General features: G+C 38.1%; 1 protein-coding gene across 3 annotated transcripts in view; it reads right to left on the bottom strand.

Moving 5' to 3' along the window:
• The window catches only part of LOC106055576 (RNA-binding protein 24-B-like), a 109,244-nt gene that overhangs the window by 50,511 nt on the left and 37,741 nt on the right, over positions 1–20,992 (bottom strand). For all 3 annotated transcript variants that reach the window (XM_056015003.1, XM_013211878.2, XM_013211879.2), the window contains exon 3: positions 15,367–15,493. In XM_056015003.1, the coding sequence (XP_055870978.1) occupies positions 15,367–15,493 (127 nt within the window). The remainder of the gene's footprint in view (positions 1–15,366; positions 15,494–20,992) is intronic.

The raw sequence follows: 20,992 nt of genomic DNA, 5'->3' as shown, positions 1-20,992 counted from the left end.
ATCCACATCTCTCATTAACTAGCAGTTATTCCCCATGTTTCGATATAAAACAAAATAATTAATCATCAATGATTAATAAACTAACTGGTTAATTTTTTTGATTGATTCAAGTCTTGTTATGAGCAATAAATACTTGTGCAAAGTTTTAACTTTATCCGAGAATGAGAAACGGGAGAAAAAAAATATTTATAAAATATGTTTTAACTTTTTAACAGACAGACCGACAGACAGACTGAGTTGATATAAGCTTTGTTTTGAGTTTCGCAAGTGCTTCTGTGTACTGCGCAATTCTGGCCAGTAGTTCAGGTCTGAGACAATAGCTCCGCGGTATTTAAAACTACTGACACTTGTCAGCTGTGTGCCTCCAATACGTATGTCCCTTTTAAAAGCGAGGGCTAGTGGGCTCGAATAAAGACACTAATATAAAACTATCTAGATGTTAGATGTTAAATGTCACGTGACATTTCTTGAAGAGTGGTTGTCGTTGTGCTGGCCACTGTAAAACAGAATTTAACCGCCCCTGCCCCCCCCCCTTGCTACGCCACTGCATTGTAAAGTTTAGTATCGAAACAAAAGCTCAAGACCAGCTCTTAATGTTCTATAATCTATCCTAATCAATGCCCACAGTGTATTGCCAACTCAGAAGGAGGCAGTCCGTTAAGGATTGGACACGTCCACGGAGAGGTCACAGAGATAAGTCATCTAGATCATGGATTGTATCATCCACCCAAAACTCAAAATACGGGATCAAATAACAATACAGTACATGTATAGACACAAACCTTCCTCCTCCCAAAACAACACGTATAGTTTGATTTTGATTCAATCTTCATTCAAATCAGAACAGTAGACACAACAGAAGCACAGTTTTATTACAGAAAATAATGGGGGAGGGTTTGCTACATCTGAGGCATATAGCTTTTTTTTTTTTTAAAAGTCAATTTAGCTAAAAAAATGTTGTGTTCAATGTAACAGTTCTAACAATGTTTCGTTGTAGCAGGCACCCACTTGTTGATTTAAGCCACCCCCATCTCCCCCTCAAAATGTTGCAGAATATGATCCCACCAACGATAGTACGCGGGCCCCTACTGGGAGTCGCTCCGTCTTAGAGCTGTCTCGGTGTAAAATGAGCTCTAAGTAACCGTCAAATAATAACGGTGCAGTCATGCAATAAGGGGGGGAGGGGAACAAAATGGAGAGGGGGTGCACATAATATATTTCGGCCTACTTATGGTGCATATATATCTATCACCGTTATTCTTTATAGGCCTTAGCATGTGTGCGTGTGTGTGTTTAGGGCTATTTGATTAGAGACTTTGAAATAAAAAAAAATTGAAGCAAATATACACTCCTTATAATGTTATTGTTCAATGTTTATGTTCAGTTGCCAATGTGGTTTTAAGCTCCGTCACGGCTAATTTAGAATAGACTGATTATTTTAATTTGTGTGGAAACGTGTATTTCAGTGGAGTTTTGTGGTAAGACGCTTGACAGTATGGACAACACACCCGCCATCTTGGAACCTAATAACGAGCCTAAGCCCAAGGCTTTTACCGAACAAATCCCTAGCGCAAAACGTAAGAAGAGAGGACGTAGAGGAGGAATACGAGTTAAGTGTAGAAGAAGAGGACAAAGAGGCTTCCTACCACCCATCGTAACAGGCAATGTTAGGTCTTTACAAAATAAGATGGAAGAATTAACAGGTTGCTGTGAACATTTGTATCAATTTAGAGAGTGTTCCTTAATGTGTTTCACTGAAACCTGGCTCAATGATACGATACCCGACTCTTCTGTTGATCTCGATAAATTTTACGTTTATAGAGCAGACAGAACAATTAATAGTGGAAAGTCAAAAGGAGGAGGACTCGCAATCTATATAAACAAGGAATACTGCAACGCCAATAATGTGAACATCAGGAATAAAATTTGTGACCCTAACATTGAACTTATGTGTGTCACACTTAGGCCCTACTACTTGCCTAGAGAATTCACCCAGGTGTGTGTTGTTGTTGTGTACATACCACCGACGGCTGACACAGCGACTGCGTCGGAAATAATTTTTGATGTGTTACACAATGTACAATCAAAACACCCGGACTCTGTTTGTATCGTAACTGGAGATTTCAACAACCTAAATATTGACAACACACTGTCAAACTATTGCCAGTATGTCTCCCTCCCCACAAGGCAGGGCAGAACGCTCGACAAATGCTACGTAAACATTAAGCAGGCTTACAAATGTAAAAGTTTGTTCCCACTTGGAGAATCTGACCATGTATTACTCCATCTTATACCAAATTACAAACCTACTCTTAAAACTACAAAGAGAGTTATAAAAACGGTCAAGATGTGGTCTGAAGAGGCTGTAGAAAAACTACGAGGATGCGTTGAGAAAACTAACTGGGAAATCTTTATTGAGAACTGTCCAGACATAAACGAACTAACAGAAACTGTTACCTCATATCTATCATTCTGCGAGGAGTTAACAATTCCAACAAAAACAATACAAGTCTATGGAAACAATAAGCCCTGGATGACCAAAAAAATCAAACACCTTATTACTGAAAAGAAAACAAAGTATAAGGCTAGCAACGAAGAGTTTATAAATGCTAAAAATAAACTGAGAAAAGCAATAATTGAAGGGAAAAAAACATACAAAGAAAAAATTGAGAATTTCTTTGCAAAGAACAACTCAAAACAATGCTGGGAGGGATTAAAGAAAATAACAGGCTGCGCCTCAAAACGAAAACAAATTTTAGTGGCTGATGATGAGAAATTCGCCAACGAACTAAATTATTTCTATTCTCGTTTTGACAAAGAAGATTTTGTTGAACTACACAAAGAACCTTTCAACACTCTGTCCAAAGGAAAACAAGAGCCCTACGTCAATTTTGTAACGGAGGATGAAGTGACATTGTTATTTAAGAGAGTAGACGTAACAAAAGCTTGTGGACCGGACAAAATTAGTGGCAAGCTGATCAAGCTATGTGCGGGGCAAATTTCTTCTATCTTCTGTCATATCTTTAACCAGTCATTGCAAACGTGCGTAATTCCAAACATCTGGAAAACTTCAGAAATCATACCAGTGCCTAAGAAACCAAAAATAGATTGCTTAAATGATTTCCGCCCAGTAGCACTAACACCTATTGTTATGAAATGTTTTGAAAAATATATTCTGAAACAACTTGTAGCAAAAGTCAATAACAGCCTAGACCCTCACCAATTTGCATACAAAGCAGCTAGAGGAACTGAGGATGCCATTCTATTGCTTTTGGACCAGCTTTATAAGCATCTCGATATACCCAAAACATATGCACGAGTCCTCTTCGTAGATTTCTCCTCGGCTTTCAATACCATACAGCCACATCTAATGATAAACAAACTGAGTAACTTAAATGTAAGCCCTTACTTGCAAGCATGGGTTCTAAACTTTTTAACCCAACGGCCCCAGTATGTTAAAGTCAACAACACCAAATCGTCAACTCGAGTACTATGTACGGGTGCTCCACAAGGTTGTGTACTTTCTCCTGTGCTATACACTCTTTACACTAATGACATAAGAAGCATCTATGACTCAGTTAAACTCATTAAATTCGCTGATGATACTGCCATAGTCGGTCTTATTTCAGGAGACGAAACTCAGTATCGAAGCTCGATAGAAGAGTTTACAAACTGGTGCACCGACAACTTTCTAGAACTGAATGTAACAAAAACTAAAGAACTTATAATAGATTTTAGAAAGAAAAAACAAACTATACGTGAACTGCAAATAAACACTACATCTATAGAACAAGTAAAGGCATATAAATATCTAGGCATTATCATCAACAACAAGCTTTCATGGGAAGACCACCTTGGAACTCTGACAAAGAAAACAGCCCAGCGACTCTTTTTTCTATACAAACTCAACAGTTTTAAATTAAACAAGAAGATCCTTGAGACATTTTACGGCGCGACAGTACAAAATCTGCTAACATACGGAATAAGTTGTTGGCAAGGCAACGCCTCATCTAAACTGTTGCAACGTCTAGAAAACATCATTAAAAAAGCATCAAAAATTACACTCACAACATTACCACATTTAAAGGAACTTTTTGAACAAACGTGCCTAAGAAAAATCGAAAAAATCTTGGAAGACAACGGCCACCCGCTCCATCAGAACTACGCCAGGTCGTCGCGAAGTGGGCGACTGCTGTCAATCAAAACAAGAACGGAGCGGTACAAAAACTCGTTCGTACCTCACTCGGTCAGACTCTATCACCGCCACTCATTGATCAGGGAACATGAAATGCACCAAGATACCTGTGTGTAGTCGCTGAATGAACTCTTTATGTTGTCTGTTGTATTTATGTGTATTTTTCTGTTGTGTTGTCTTTATATGAGAAACGAGTCCTTGTAATCACAACAAATTTCCGTAAGGATCAATAAAGCAGTCTTAGTCTTAGTCTTAGTCTTAGAGTAGCAACACAGATGTTCGTTAAGTGTCTTTAATCGATCTACTTGTTATTCAAATTATTGTACATCTTGGCATGCTTTGCCATGGGACATTCAAAAATCATGTTTATCATGGTTTCATAATAATTATCAGTAGAACCCCCCCCCCCCATTTTTTTTTTCACAAAATTAATAAAAAGCGCTGGTAATTGTATAAAGCACTGACCTATGTATTAATATTGACCCAGACATGCCTACCCCCAAGACCCAGAATGTGGAACACTCAGGTTGAAAATGTGGAATTTTAGGCCCCAATGTGGAACATAAACGCGTTTGTTTGTCAGCCATACTGTACGCAATATAAATAAAACTTCAATTATATTACTTTAATAACAATACTAGTTTGCTTTTATAAATTAGATGTAAATAGTATACAATAATTAAAAGTAAGAAAACCTTTAATTCATAATTATATCCTTTGTTTGAAATCAATAGTTCTAACTCCTATATGATGAATTCTAAAAAAAATCTATTCTAATGACCTAGTTACTACTACTAGTAGGCCTACTAGATCTAAATCTAATTATTCTAATTTCTAATGACTAGATCTAGATTATTCTAGATCTTATTATACTTGATTATCTATCCTTTTCTAGGGCTCTACTCTAGTCACTCTAGAAGTTGTCTCTAGTTCTAGATCTAAAATAATTTAAGAGTCTGTCTACTAGTCTAGGAATAGACCTACATCTCATAAGTCCTCTAAGTCTAAGAACACATATTATAATAATTATATCATAGATCTAAATATTTATGTCTAGATCTATGGACTTATTGAGAACTAAATTTATTACATAATCATGATACAATAATACAACATAGACATAGAAATCTAGAGATCTATCACGTTCTAACTCTATTTCTGTAGATAGATGTAGATTTAGTTAGTATCATCTAGTTATAATATCTAGTAATCTAATCTAGTGCTAGGCCTAGCCCTAGATCCCAATTTAGACTTTGTAAATAATGTAAGTAATAAGTAGATATAATATAGATAGCCTTATTTAGGCCTTAGCATTACTGTGTCTAAGTTAATTACATTATTATCATTTAAGTGTAGATCTTTAATAACGTATTTTTAAAAAATCCTTTTACTTAGAAACCTAAGAAACCAGTTGAGTTAGTGTTACTAACTAGAGTAGACAGCGAGTTACTAGTGTTAGAATAGATCTAGATCTAGAGTCGTCTTCTCTACTACTTTGTATTGACAGTTACAGTATTGTACTACTACTACTAGTAACTAGTACTAGACCTAGTTAGTAGTACAAGACGTCTAGAGTGATTCTAGAGTCTAGACTAATAGAGTAGAGCCATTGTCGGGAAAAGAAAGGGATTTGAATAGAACATTTGGCTTATTAGCACTTACTAGATTCTAAGAATAGATCTAGACTCTAGTATCTAGACCTAGAGTACTAGATCTAAGATTAGTAAGATCTAGCTCAACCATATCTTCGTAAATTTAGGACACACCGGGTCCGGGAGAAGATGAAATGTAAACAATAAACACAGACCTATATATATTTTATTTTCATTCAGTATTTTCATTTCGCACTATTAATAAATAATGAAAAATCGGCGATTTTTTTTTTTTTTGTGTCGGAATTCAGACTAGGCGGGACAAAAAAACGTGAATGCGGAACGGCGGAACATGTGAGCTTTTTTGATGCTTTTGCGGAACGGTTCCGCATAATGCGGGACTGTAGGCATGTCTGACTATATATTAATCACTGACATATATATATACACACATATATATATATATATATATACATACATAAAGCTAGTCAAATTATTTATTTTTTAGGGAAATATATGGATCGTATTGGTTGCAATGTAGAGCGTTTGACTATAGATATAAAATGCCCGGATTTATTGCCATGACCTGAAAGTCTTGTTTCATGAAGTTTATTATGGACCACTGCCAAATGGTTTTTAATCACTATTATTATTATTGGTGAATTAATGAGGTATATCTTCATACCCCGAGTCATGGTAGAACAAACAAGATTAAACTGAAAATCTATTCAATTGCTTACTATAGAAAGGAGAAATTGAACTACTGGCCATAAAAATAAAGCTATTAAACTAATAGCCACAGTAATTAGTTACTACACTTGGCCTACCATCTATTGGGCACACACACAAAAAGTGCGATAAAGAATTAATTTGCATTGTTGCATATATAGATGTAGATTCTATGGAAAGGCTACAGTTAAATTTAGTGTAAACCACTTATAGGAAATTACTCTTCTAGGCATGCATAAAATAATTCCCACCATTTTAAAGTTGCACATAATATTTCATATCAAAATTGTGAGATCACGTGACTGCTCTCATCCCTCACCTCCCAATCCACCCCCAAACAGACACACACATACACACAAGAAAAAATATAGTATTAACCTATGTTAACTATTGCACATACATTATTTTTTTAACAAAGCTAATATTAACTCACTCCGTCTGTCTGTCTGGGTGGAATATATCCCACGTTCTTTCTCCCACTTCCCATTCTTAGATCAAGCTGAAACTTTGCACAATTATTAGTTTTTGATGACAAAAAAAAAAAAAAAGAACAAATCAAAGATTATTGATTAGTTGCAATTAATTAATTTAGTGTTATGTTAAAAAAATGTACTAAGCTAAGGGGAGATAAACCTTGTGTAGGGAATTGGTGTAGAGAATTGGTTTGTTCGCTAAAAATTGTAAACTAACAATAGACTATAAAAGCTTCCATTTTTATAAGTACTTCAATAGCTCAGTGGCAAACACGTCTGCCTTCCATTGGGGGGGGGGGGGGGGCTTTAATTCAAACTTCTTATCAAATGGCACATGTTTATGATTATTATAGATCTATTAAAATTGGTTACAAGATTGATTTAAAACAATTGTTGCAATTTCACTCAGTACAAGGGTATGGGTTCCTAGATAGACGTCGGGAAACCTAAAAATAGGGTAGCTTTTTGGTGCATCCGGTGTACAAAATATAAATAGGAAGTGATGATGTGTTGTTTTTCAAGTCATATTATAATACCTGCGCACAGTTTAGTACTGTAGATTCAAATATTTTAACCTTTTGGTGTGTGACTTTTACTTAGTAGGCTAATTTGAAGTTTAATTTACTGACATGCACATTATTGAGTTTATCGTGAGAATCTCTAAACAGCAAAATGTTAAAAAAAAAAAAAGAAGTAATTTTAGTATTCTACAAGATTTTTTTTTTGTTCAGCATTACTATTGCTGATGGATTGATGCTCAAACTGGGTACCAGGCCTCCACTCGGAGAGGTTGCTTGGTCGTTGTGTTGGTCATATTCCGCCCTCTTGCCCAGTGTCCTAGAAACAGGGGAGTTAAGCTATGACAACAATCTAGGTCTCGACTGACACTTTACTTTTTAGGTGTATAGGAAAACTTACACGTGAACGTATAAGCGAGTGTATTTTGGCTCCAGGTCGTGGAACAGACCAATGGAGAGTTTCAACAATGCTTCTTTGAAAACAAAATGGTCAAGACAAGAATGACTGAACAATACCAGACACGTTTCACAAGGGTGTGATGAGACCATACTAGTTACAGGAATAGTAATGTCACCACCGATTTCTTGTGAATCCCCGAACCGGGCGTGAGGGGATTCGAACCCTACATAGCAAATGGACCACACTACCCACAGGCAAATAGCACGTCCAGGGACAAAGGTCACAAACGGTCAAATTTCGGAACATGTCTGTGCAGCCCTCAAGAATAACAAGTCGATACTGTTTCAGTTTAATTACCGAAACAATTTATAGGTTGAAAGACGAGGAGAGGTGGGGGGGGGGGAGGCATAGAGAACATTTACTAGTATACAAAGTGTCATACCCCCCTTCCTCCTTATAATCTGCCTGCCCCCTACCCTCCTACTCAATCTAAAGGTATTGTTTCTGTCAGCAAACAAGTTAAGTCGAGATAAAGAGTTAATGAAGCGTTGCCGCTCCGGCGCCCTTCGTCACGCTAGTTGAACGGGGGCCTCCATCCCTTCTCCCGATAAAGAGGTTGATTGTCGGAATTAGCTTCCACGGGGGGTCAAAGCCTAAAGCACTGCGGGGACACGTTTTTTTTTAAAGGCCTTTCCGCTCCCTCCTCCCCCGCCTCTAGACGTTTGAAAACTATGTCATGGTGGGGCATTATTGACTCTGAATAAACTTGTAAACCAAACAATAAAGAAACGATGGGGCCGAGGTTCGAGATCTAATTGCTGTCAACAAATAGACCAAAAAATAATTCCACAGACATGAACTGACGTGCTTCAGATTGAAGTGCGCAGATATGTTTTGGACATCCGTCAACGGTTTTGTCTACGTCATCCAAGACAAAATATGTATGTCAAAATATATATATATACGTCAAGGCTGGGTATCCGTAACCTCGTAAAAGACAACCCACACTCAATCTTATAGCAATTCGTATTATCTTATCGTATCTTATCTTATAAAGCAAAGACGTTCCTTCTTGTCAGAAGATAACTTCTGATACGTAGCCATGTATACATGCTCATGTGTCAATCTAGTCGTGCATGTGAACTAGTGACTTAAACTTTTGTTAACTCACTGGTTTCTCAGGCTGATACAGGGGAGCAAATGGAAATTTGGAATAAAGAATGTGCCTTTAACTTTGCGACTTTCTGAGCATATTATTACATTTTTTTTTTTTTTGGTTTGGTATTTTAAATTATAGTTTCGTACTTTTACGTATTAGTAAAGTACCTACCCTCCCCCCCCCCTCACACACACACACTCTTTTCAGATCAGATCATCCATCCAGGACAAAGATCAATCGCCTTTTCTTCTCCCCCAACTAATGTCAGGTACCCATTAGAGTTAAAAATCCCAGTCTTCACCGAGACTCGAACCCGATACCCCTATGTTCGGAAGCCAATCGCCAAGCGTTTTACCCCACAATGAAACACATGCTTGCACAAATATAAACACAATAGATTTTTTAAAAATATTTAGATTATTAATTATATTCAATATCAAACAAAACAGTGTGGTGTCAATAATCAATTGACTAATTGGTTGATGTTTAATTGATTCATATTTTGTAACATATCGTTAAGTAAAGTAAAGCTTCCCTTTCAGACCTTGCGATGTATGGGGCTGATGATGTTAAGGTCGTATCGTGAAGTACAATTAATAATTGTTTAAAGTTTCAACTTGACCGAGAATGGGTCTGGAAGAAATAACGTGTACAAACTTTTGAGTGAGTTGATATAAGCTTTGTACAAAAAAAAAATGTCCAGTATAGACTTGTTAATCCCAAATGACAAAGAATGTCGCTCATGTGTGACATATGGGGAATCACAAACTTTGCCGTGCGCTGCTGGTAAAAAAAAACAAAAAACAACAAAGATGGTCTTTAAGTCTGTGTCTAGAATGTTCCCTTTTAAATTATGGACAAGTTCACATTATCCTGCCCTTCCTTGGATCAGATTAACATTGTGTTTTAATGGTGGTGAAGTTCAAAGCCTAAGACAGAGAACCAGATTCAATGGGTGAAACAAGGTCCATATTATCTGATCCACTGACGTTTTTTTAGTTTCTGTTGTCGACAACGAACAGTCTCAAAAATGTAATTGTCTATACACAAACAAACAACCTTTTGTTTCATGAATTTGTTCATGGTTAATGAAAAAGCATAACAGTTTTAACAAGACTTCATATAATGTTTCCCGTACAGAATGTTTCACTTACAGAATGTTTGCCTTTATAGAATGTAAAACCTCTACAGAATGTTTCCCTTATAGAATGTTTCCTATATAGAATTTTTTCCTTGATATGCAATAGTCACATCATCATTTATAGCTACTGCGAATGTATTAGGTGGGAAGCACAAAGTACATGGTATATTCAGGCTCATGAGGTTTCACTTGAACAACAAAAATCCACAGTTGAATTGTGGGGTGTTAATCACATGGTCAAGTAGTAGACCTCAGAAATATTGTAGAAGACAGACGTGTCTTGAATTTAAGATGAAAGTATTATTAGCTATGTATTTGATGAATTCATTTGGATTACCCTATTGTTTGGACGGCCAGCAGAGTTCGAACCCGGGACCATCCAGGGTGCATAACACACGAATAGAAGGCCATCAAGCGTTACTCTTTAAGTTATACAAATATAATGTTATAACTAATTAAGATTGCGATTTTAAGCTTACTGTATATTTTTTTTTTTAGAAATTGAGATTTCTTATAGCCTCCAAGTCTATCGTACAACACGTCACTGAAAGCCACCATTGCCTAAATGCGTTCAGTTTTATGTACATCATAATTCAGATGAAATTACGTTGTATGGTAATGCCCGGGTCGATATTAACACTCAGTCTGCCACTGCCAATGTTACATGTTCTTCTTTGTTTAGCTGCTACCACTTATCAGACCCATTTGGTTGCATGATGTTCTTCCTGACATCCATGGACTCACGAGCGACTCGTTCTGTGTCCAGCGAAGTGTAATCATCAACAGATGAATAGGAACACGGCTCTTAACAGGGCGCCTAATCCAGAAAGCTACAACTAGGAGAAAGATGGCTCTGAACCCAAACCTTCGATGCACTGTGTCTAGACTCTTAACAGTTGGTGAAATTCAGAATTAGAGACGGGGGAATGATATCAGGACACACAGAGGTCCATAAGGTAGCGCTGCATTGACATTAAAAGATACAGTCACATCATGGAATTCACTCAAACCAAACAGTTCGAGTTAAGGGAACTGTCCGAATGGTGATTACATCGTTCCAAAGATGGGCTCTATTGCTGACTCTCTTTCAAAATGAGAACTCGAGCTACTCGTCACACGGACGACAATGTGTTCCTTTTCTTGTTGCCTGTCCTATATTTACACACCAACGGACTTCATAATTAGACAAAACACACACACACACACACAAACCTTCGGAAGTGCACACGGTCTGGGTGCTTGAAGGTTGTGAGGGGGGTGAGGGAAGGAGGAGGTCTACTTCAGTACTGAGCGTTTCCCGTCAGTTTCATTGCCATTGTTTTGAAGGTCTCGGTTCAGAGCTCGCGTTTTGTCCCCCCCAAAAAAACAAAAACAAAAACAAAACATAACTTTAGTTATTTGAGTGTTTCAGTTCTGCCCTGATGGTCCTAAACATCGCGTCCACTTCCCAACCCTGATGCCCCCTGCACTTTGGTAACGCCTACCACATCATAGAGGAGGTTGACATGATTGATCAATGTTTCCATTTAGTGGTACCCAAAAAAAAGGAAAGATTTATTTTTACTACTGCTTTTTTTTTTCTTCTACCATTTTTTGTTACACCTGCATGTGAAGTAGTACTGACGTCGATGCTCTAAATATGAGCTTGGTACTTGTAGTTTGTAGTACTTAGTCACCCAGTACTAATTTGTCTAATTGCAGGTTACCGCTGTCCCGGGGTAAGTCGTTTACAAGTGCTTTGTCATCTTAGTCTTGCGGGTGGTCGTGGCTGTTTAAGTGATGATAGTGCACACACTGGCAATAGGTAACCCTAATCTAAAGCAGCGTCAGATGTTTTGTCTTCTTCTTCATGCCTGTTCGTAACGTTTGACTGACATGTCTTCGTGTAGTTAATGTCACAAACGACTTGACATTATGAGTGAAAGATTTAATCATTTAATGGCTTATGCTAGATGTAGCTTGGTTTGAAGTAAATATTAATTCCAACACTTTACGTTCCTTGTATTATCATCATTCTGATAAGTCATGAATGGCAAACTTTATTTATAAGAATTGTTTTTTTAAAAATGGTTTATACCCATATGTATACATTAAGCTTTCGGAAGACTTTAAGTAGCCGTTGTATCTAATTCTAGAACAATATAGATAAAAATGGATTTTTAATAACACTCTTTGATAATTGAGATGTAAAAGTAATCACAGCACAGACACAATAGCAGCTTTTCGATACGACGGAGGGGGTGTCCTAAAAATGTGTTGTTGTTGTTTTTTCGCGTAATAAGCCCCTACCTCACAACTTTTACGCACATCGCGCCCCCTAAGAGGACACTCCACAGTTTGAGAAACGCTGGCTTAATGTTAGACAGAAATGGTCTTTGCAGAAGAGTTAATTTTAGGAGTATGTCACGTGAGCATTGTATATATATATATATACAGCTAACAATTGAGACGTCCTGTTTGTGCCTTCCAAATACACGCCACTGGCTAATTGAAGGATATTTTTTCAAAGGTTTAACGTGGCATCAGACAAGCATGACAAGGGCAGCGGAGACGGTTATTGACGGCTTCGAAATAATCGCAAGAAGCTAATTGTATGATTCTGTTTAATAGAGTTAGCATGGCCGCTGACAAGCAAAACAAGGTCCTGTAGACGACTGTTTATTCAGGTTACATTAACTAGATAACTTTACTAATCTCTCCCCCCCCCCTTTTTTTCCCCCTCTTTTCAACACACACACACACAAACGCTGTACGCAGGTATGGTTAGAACGGGAGCCCTATATATGACTAGTGTAATTTTGTCAACACGACCTACCAATAAAGAAATGTCTGACGATAGGATTTTTTTTATCACCCCTCTTTTATCAGTTCCGCTGATCAAACAACGTGTCAATCCAGACGGCGTATTGGCACCCGCGGTTTAACTTTTTCTAGAGCCCAAGTTCTGTGATTTTAACACCCTCTGCTGGAGCAGACGAGACGTAAGCCCTGATCGCTGATTGGAGAGAAATATTCCCTTACCTCTTTATTCATTATGCTTCCCCCCTGCCTCGCTAAGTGACATGATGATAAATTGTTTACAGATTATGCTAAGAAAGCAAAGACTTGGAGGTTTTGGACATTTTCAAAAGACTACAAGATGTTGGAAATGTTCAGAAAGCAAAGACATTGAGGTTGAAGACATGTTCAAAAGACACTGAGATTTTGGAAATGTCTAAAAGAAATTTAGGTTTTCAAAATGTTAAAAAAAAAAGTCCAGAAAGAAAAGACACTTAAGTTTTGGAATTGTCCTGAAAGAAAATGACATTGAGATTTTGGAAATGTGCAGAAAGAAAAGATATTGGAGTTTTGGAAATGTTAAAAAAACAACAGTTTTTGGAAATGTTCAAAAGACATTAAGGTTTCGGAAATGTTCAAAAGACATTAAGGTTTTCGAAATGTTCAAAAGACATTAAGGTTTTGGGAAGCAAAGATATTGAGGGCTTGAAAATGTTCAGAAAGCAAAAGACTATGTGGCTTATAATAAATAAAAACAACCTAAATGGCTGGGGTTAACGTCTATTGTGGCATCATAATATTTGTTGTCACCGTTGGCTAGCAACCTAAGAACAAATACAAAAAAAATATTAAAAAATCGACCTTATATTTGGTAAGATGGTGAAAAAAGCCGAATTTATTTTCTAGAAGTTGACACAATCTGACACACAGGTAAACAAAGCAAGAATTTCTTCAACTTCCTAGCAGACCGCGTTAAAACAACAACTGAGAACATATAGTGAGCGATGGTCCATGAAACAGGCAGCTGAGAAAGTGTACTGAGAAGTGTTAGGGTCCAGCTACTTCTGTTTGGAGGATTAGGTCTAGTGTTCGAGTCAGTATTACACTGTAGCATTCATTTCTTTTGATGTCGTTCCAGCTCGTCATAATTTTGTGAAATAACGTTGGAGACCCTGGCTCAGTGCAAAACTACTGAAGTGTTTTATAATGTTTTCAACGAAATTTAAAAACAATGAATAACAATGAAACAACTGATAAATATTAGACTCAAATTTGTTGTATCAAGTATGTCACACGTAGCGCTATGTCGTCTATGTCACAAGTAGTCCTATATCTTCTGTGTCACACGTAGTGTTATATCAACTATGTCACGCGTAGTGCTATATCATCTGTGTCACACGTAGTGCTATATCATCTATTTCACACGTAGTCCTATATTATCTATGTCAGACGTAGTGCTATATCATATGTGTGTCACGTATGCAAATGTTTTGTTGTACACATTTAGAACGTCTTATCAGAAGTGTAGATTATTACTAGTCAAAACCTCATGCATGGTGGCAGAGGATAGCGTCGGACAGTATTCGAAGTCAAGACCATAGTGACGGCAGTTCGGAGCGCGTACTACAGGACCAGCAGCCATGGAGCTTAAATTTTTTAAGACATTTATTTTCAAAGCAATTAAGAGAATAGAGGTGTAGACAGAAAATGAGAAGAAGAAAAAGGAGGGGGGGGGAGAAGAGAGAGAGGGAGATAGGGAGAAAGAGAGGGAGCTAGAGAGAGAGAGAGAGGGAGAAAAGTGAGAAATGACAAAAGTAAAGGAGAAATGGAGAGAGAAAGAGAGAAAGAGAGAGAGAGACAAGATGGAAATAGAAAACAAAGAGAAATTGGGAGTTAGAAAGAGAAAAAGATGAAGAATAAGAGATGACAAAGAGAGATAAAGTGATTAGATATGGAGAAAAAAAAGGGAGGAAGAATTTCAAAAGAGAAAAATAAAAAGGGAATGAAAAGAAACACACTTGATTTTTCTTTCCGTCTAGATTAAACACCAAGGTAATATAAATTAAAGGAAAGAGAGACAGAGAGAGAGAGAGAGAAAGTTAAAGAATAAACAAAAATTAAGTGGAAAAAGGGGGGGGGGGAGAGAGAAATACACATCGAGTATAAAGAAGAAATCACTTGCCATCCCATTTTGTCTAGGTAAAACATGTAAATCTAAATTAACTAAGTTGAAGAGAGAGAGACAGACAGACAGACAGACATTAAAAAGAACTCACTTGCTAATACATTCTCTATAGGGTTAGGGTATAAAGCAGATAATCTAAATTAACGTAAGCTGAGAGTGACAGACAGACAGACAGACAGTATATAGAAAAACTCACTTGCTAATCCATTCTGCCTAGGTTTAGCACCAAGGTAAGCCAAATTAACATTAGCTTTCCTGCCATCAATTATTGGGTTTGGCTCTTTACACGCCCTCTCGGCAGCCATTTTGTCCGCCATTGTTACCTGAAAGTAAACAAACATAACACACTTGAAAACTTCTTTTTTATTTTACACTCGTGCTGACTGACAAGCTCACGTGACATCCCCCCCCCCCAATCCCTTATGTGCTCTCTTACATGTTTTGTTTCAAAAGACTTCTTATTTACCGCTCAAACCCAGCTGCTAAGTCATGAATCATTCGCACGTAACGCATTTGGCGCGCACTTTTAACAGATGCAAAGACGCTTTGTCTAACAGAGAATGGTAAAAAGAAAATAATTGCGGATAATGTGAATCTAATGTCGGACAAGGTGCTTGTGGTAAATAGCGTGACCTGGCAGTATTTTCGGACATAATTTATTAATGAATAGCTAGTCACATGATCACAGAAATAAAGGGCACAGATAGGATATTCCCGTTTCATTTTCGGGAATTCCCTCTTCCCCTGAGGCGTCCTTGGTGACAGTTTCAACAGCCTGCGCAATGTTTAAACTTGGATTGATTGCTAAGTATGTTTTAGGATAGTAAATGACGTCTTGATAGCTTACATCCGTTCATGTGACTGTAGTGTGAGTTTTCTGGACGTTGAATTTATTGTCACTTATCGCGTCCCATCAGGAATGTTGCAGTGGATAAGACAAAAGTCCAACCGTGAGTTGGACAAAAAAAAAACACAACAAAATGGCGTAGGATCACGTTCTTGTGACGTAAGTAAAGACTTTATACAATAAAAAAAATTGCAGAAGTAACCTAAACCCTAACCGTACCAGTAGTTGATTAACTAATTGGTTAATTCTTTTTTAATATTGATTCCTGTGTTGTCATCGACAATGAATAATGGTGCAAACTTTCAGCTTAATCCGAGAGTGAGAAAAAAATGTGTAAAAGAATCCCCCCAGACAGACAGACAGACGGATTGAGTTAAAAATATACGTTTAGAAGTATGATCAGAGGTTTCTATCTCATTGTGCCTGTTTTAATCATTTAAAATTTAGGTAAATTAAAGTTTCCCTTTTAGACCTTGCAATCTATGGGGCAGATGATGTACAGTTCATCTGTTTCTGTGGCTCACTGTTAACGAGGATGTCATGTGACAAGCACAACGACCAACCACCTTTACTTTTCCCCAACTAATATCAGGTTCCCAATAGAGCTGGGTGGACTCAGAGCTGCCCCAAGGATCCCGAAATTAAAAAAAAAATCCCAGTCTTCACCAGAATTCGAACATTGGTTCAGAAGCCAAGTGCTTTACCACTCAGGCACCCTAAGTAAATAGATTTACGTTAATACAGTGGGAAGCTTGGTCGAGAGGCTAAGTACGCTTGAACTTGGCTTGGCTCGAGGTTCGACACCCGATTCGAGCAGAGTTGTGTTTACTAAGCGCCTAAAGGCAGCACTGAAAAACCTTCTCCCATATACCCCCTCCCCCCACTGGTCCACAAATGAGATTGGACCGTAGCGCTCTGAGCATGCTATAAGCATGAAAGTAGCGCTATATAAAAAAATCTGTTTAAAAAAACAGGTTAAAAAGATCTGTTGCTTTATTTGTGGATTAGATGATGAAAGAACCGACACAATGGTCACTTTAGTGTGACAACTCTGAATAGGAGATAAAGATTCAGTTGAATGACATCTAAGTGAGGAGTAGCTTCTTGAAAGAAACAACGCGAGTGTCAATGCTGTCAATACAGAAGCAAGTGTAGGCCAGATCTTGAATGATGTAAGAAATGATTGCAAGTGATACCTCCCAACACTCTCCCCAACATGCCGGTTCACCTAGACAGACAGACACACACACTCCTTCCTCCCGACTCCCCACAAAGAAAACCCAATTAACTCTCGCCTCACAGACAGCACGTCTTGGTAAATGGTGGCTGGTTCGTTATTGTAACAACACACACTAACATCCCACACTAACAACACTCAATAACACCCTGTAACAGGCAGTAAACAATACCACACCACAAACACACACACAATATGAGCCACAATGTTACTGACTACTGAAAAATCAAACTGATAATTAACTACTAGCCTATTGGATGATAGCCTTAAGAATTTAAACTTACAATGATTACAAATTAAATTTCGAGTGAATTGTTTTGTGTGACTGGAGTCTACGATCTTTGCTATTTTTGCAGGTATCAAACCTTTTAAATAATGCTTTGCTATTAAGATTGCTCTTCAGATGTCAACAATGCGCGTATATGCAAATCACACGATTATGTCCTTCAACGTATTCCTAACTCAAGTAGACATGCGCAATGACATACGTGTAACGACAATGAGGGCTACAGTGACCTAGTAGAAAGAATCCCAAGACTTTCAAGTATTTTGTAACACTTCAGGTTAAATAAAAGTCTGCGCCAGTCTTTGTAAACTTGCCTTAGTTTTTTTTTTTTTTTAAGTTTTTAATGTTCTTTTGAAATGAAAATGATTACAAACAAGGATGGAGGGGAAAAACTGAGCGCGGGGTTTCGAATTAAACCATTTTGACGACAACGCTACCTTCATAACAGAGGCGACCAACGAGAAACAGAACATGCAGGGTTAGAATTGAGCCGTTTTGACGACATTGCGAAGTCCATAACACCGAGGCGACCAACCAGATCCAGCGTGTGGAGGGTTAGAATTCAGCCATTATGACGACATTGCGAAGCCTATAGCACAGAGGCGACCAACCAGATCCTGCGTGTGGAGGGTTAGAATTCAGCCATTATGACGACATTGCGAAGCCTATAGCACAGAGGCGACCAACCAGATCCAGCGTGTGGAGGGTTAGAATTCAGCCATTATGACGACATTGCGAAGCCTATAGCACAGAGGCGACCAACGAGAAATGTCAGAAAGCACCATCCTCTGTGCGCAATGGTTCTCGCAATGCTCTGTCATCGTGTGGGTTGGACTGTCCGAAGTCTTGGTGTCGAGGCCAATATAAAGTGACCAGGGTTCTGGAATCTAGACCAATGCTTCTATCACTGAACCACTGAACCGCTATTCATCTTAAATTCCGATATTTCCGAGAACTAATAAATACAACATGAACGTGCGCCCTCAAAAGACAGAAGTTGTCAAAGTCAGGGTTCGGCATTCCACCGGTAGTACATGAACATTATTTCTAGGTATGGTAGAGTACTTTCTCGGTACAAGATCTTATCTTATTATTCCATTTGTCGGACACCAAATTAATGACTTTTCCTTTCTTTGTTTCTTCAGTGTGTGTTATTTCCTCCCTCCCATCCAGGGCATGAAAAGTGGTGTAAAGTTATGGAAGCATCCACTGGTGTTGTGTGGCATGGTAAGAAGAGTAGAGAAAGGTGAACGAAGGAGAGATAATCGAGTCCCATATGTTCCACATGACTCTCGCCTCACTGACTGCTTTTTTTTTTTTTTTGTTTAACTTTTCCTTGGTTACTGCCCCTTGTAGGCACATCGCGGAACATAAATCAAAAGGAAGCGACTGGTGCTGAAGGCGGTAGCTAGGAGTAGGGACGAAGAATAGTAGCTACTGTTGATGGTGATGATGGACTAAAGGATGGAGGGGTATATCTACTGTAAGCTACTCTCCATATATCTAAAAAGGGGAAAAAAAAAGGGGGGGGGGGGGGTTTCTGCCTTAAATTCAGTTGTCTAGAATCAAGATAGAAAAATGCATGAGAAACGAGGGACCAAAGAAGTAACCAGCCTGACCTTTATGTACGCACGCATGTGTGTGTGTGAGAGAGAGAGAGAGACGGGGGGGGGGAGGGAGAGTAGCAGTACTACAGTATAGGTCTAAAGAAATAAAACGTCCGGCATTCAAAATCGTACTTAATCTTAGTTCAATTTAGCCCAACATTCCCCTACCTTTTTTTTAAAAAAAAATCTTTACAGCTAAAGCCTTTTTTAAATTGCATTTTAAAGATTAGATATTTATATTTATAAAATTAGATAAAACTAATACATTATAATTGCATGCAGTTAAAACAGAAAGTGGGAGCCATAAAATTTGAGAATAATCTATTTGATATGGGCAATGGACAGGATTGAGTGACGAAATATGTAGGTCATGCGTGGGTCTGCGTAGACAAGTACTATTCTATACAGGCCCTTAATCTTCAGACAATATTTTAGAATTATTGCCAGGCACTATTAAGACATATCACTCTATGTATTGTCTGACTGACGTTTTATTCTTCGCGTTGATTCACACACCACTTTTTTTTCTCCCTGCGGAGTTTAAAAAGTAGGTCCACCTTATCGTTTATCAATTCACCTTCGTATCCTTACGCCTCAGATTTTGAACCATGAAATGTGTCTTCTAAGCTTTTATTTGCCTTTAACCATTATTCCAAGTATTTCATCAATATTTTTTTTTTTCGTTTCTTGTGTTTTTTTTCTACTCAACGCTTAGTCTCTATTGCTGGTCCCCCCCCCCACACCCCCTTTTTCTAGCCCCCCCCCCCAACCTCTTCCTTTCTTGGCTCTCCCCGCCCTTGTGATCAAACTGTTAACATGTTTGAGTCTTATCTCTCACAGAGATCTACACGAACGTGACGTCACAAAGCGTTCCAGGATCTGATCCGATTTTGGCCCCTTCGAATGTAAATTGGAATTATCAGATCAGGCGACCAGCGTACTCCGAGGAGCCCTCCCGCTGCTGGGTGTCTGCGGGGGCCACTGCCGTTTTGTTGTAGTGGATGTTAGGGAATGTGTCAAAAGAAGGGAAAAAGAAAAAAAAAGAGAGTAACAAAAAGACAACTTCGGGGCCCTAACAGTTTGTGTGGTGTTAGTATTTCTGGTGTGCTGCTGTTAGACCACATGTAATCACTGCGCTTCCAAAGAATAAGCTTTGTCCCAGTCATGCCAATCGGTTTGTCTCTGGTTATCACCCTTGACGTAAACCTCAACACAACTGAACTGTATATATATATGTTGTTGTTTTTTCTGTGGTGCGCGGAACAATGAAAGGATAAAAAAAAAAATCCCCGCCATCTTGCTTCATCAATCAATCTACTTCATCTTTACGTGGATACGATTAATGCTCTGGCCCATATCTATGCTGAATCTATGCACTGGCCTATATCTATGCTGAATCTATGCACTGGCCTATATCTATGTAGAATCTAGACAAGGGCAAGAATTATATACACGGTACACCAGTTCGCGTAAATGCAGTTTTGATGTTTCCTTTTCAGAATGAATTTGAAGATGCAAAGAAATAAAATAAGAGTACACCAGAGACAGCTCGCAGTGTATCAGTTCATAAGTAATGCTTACGTCTTCTTCCACCTACAAGATGATATCAGAGATAACCGAGCAGAACATTTTTCGTCTAGTTATACCGTTTTTTTTAAACTCTATTCCATTTTTTCAATAATTAACACACACTTATAGAACAATTCAGATAATATATGGGCTATAACTCAGCGCTTTAATCTTGGATTGTACAATTATTTTTCTCTACACCATCTTTTGGATATTTCAAATATCTTTAACGAGCTAGTAAGGATTTAACGATAAAGAGACCAAAAAAAAACACAA

Source organism: Biomphalaria glabrata, chromosome 17 (assembly GCF_947242115.1).
Source record: "Biomphalaria glabrata chromosome 17, xgBioGlab47.1, whole genome shotgun sequence".
Taxonomy (NCBI): domain Eukaryota; kingdom Metazoa; phylum Mollusca; class Gastropoda; family Planorbidae; genus Biomphalaria; species Biomphalaria glabrata.
This window is presented reverse-complemented; position numbering and strand designations above follow the sequence as displayed.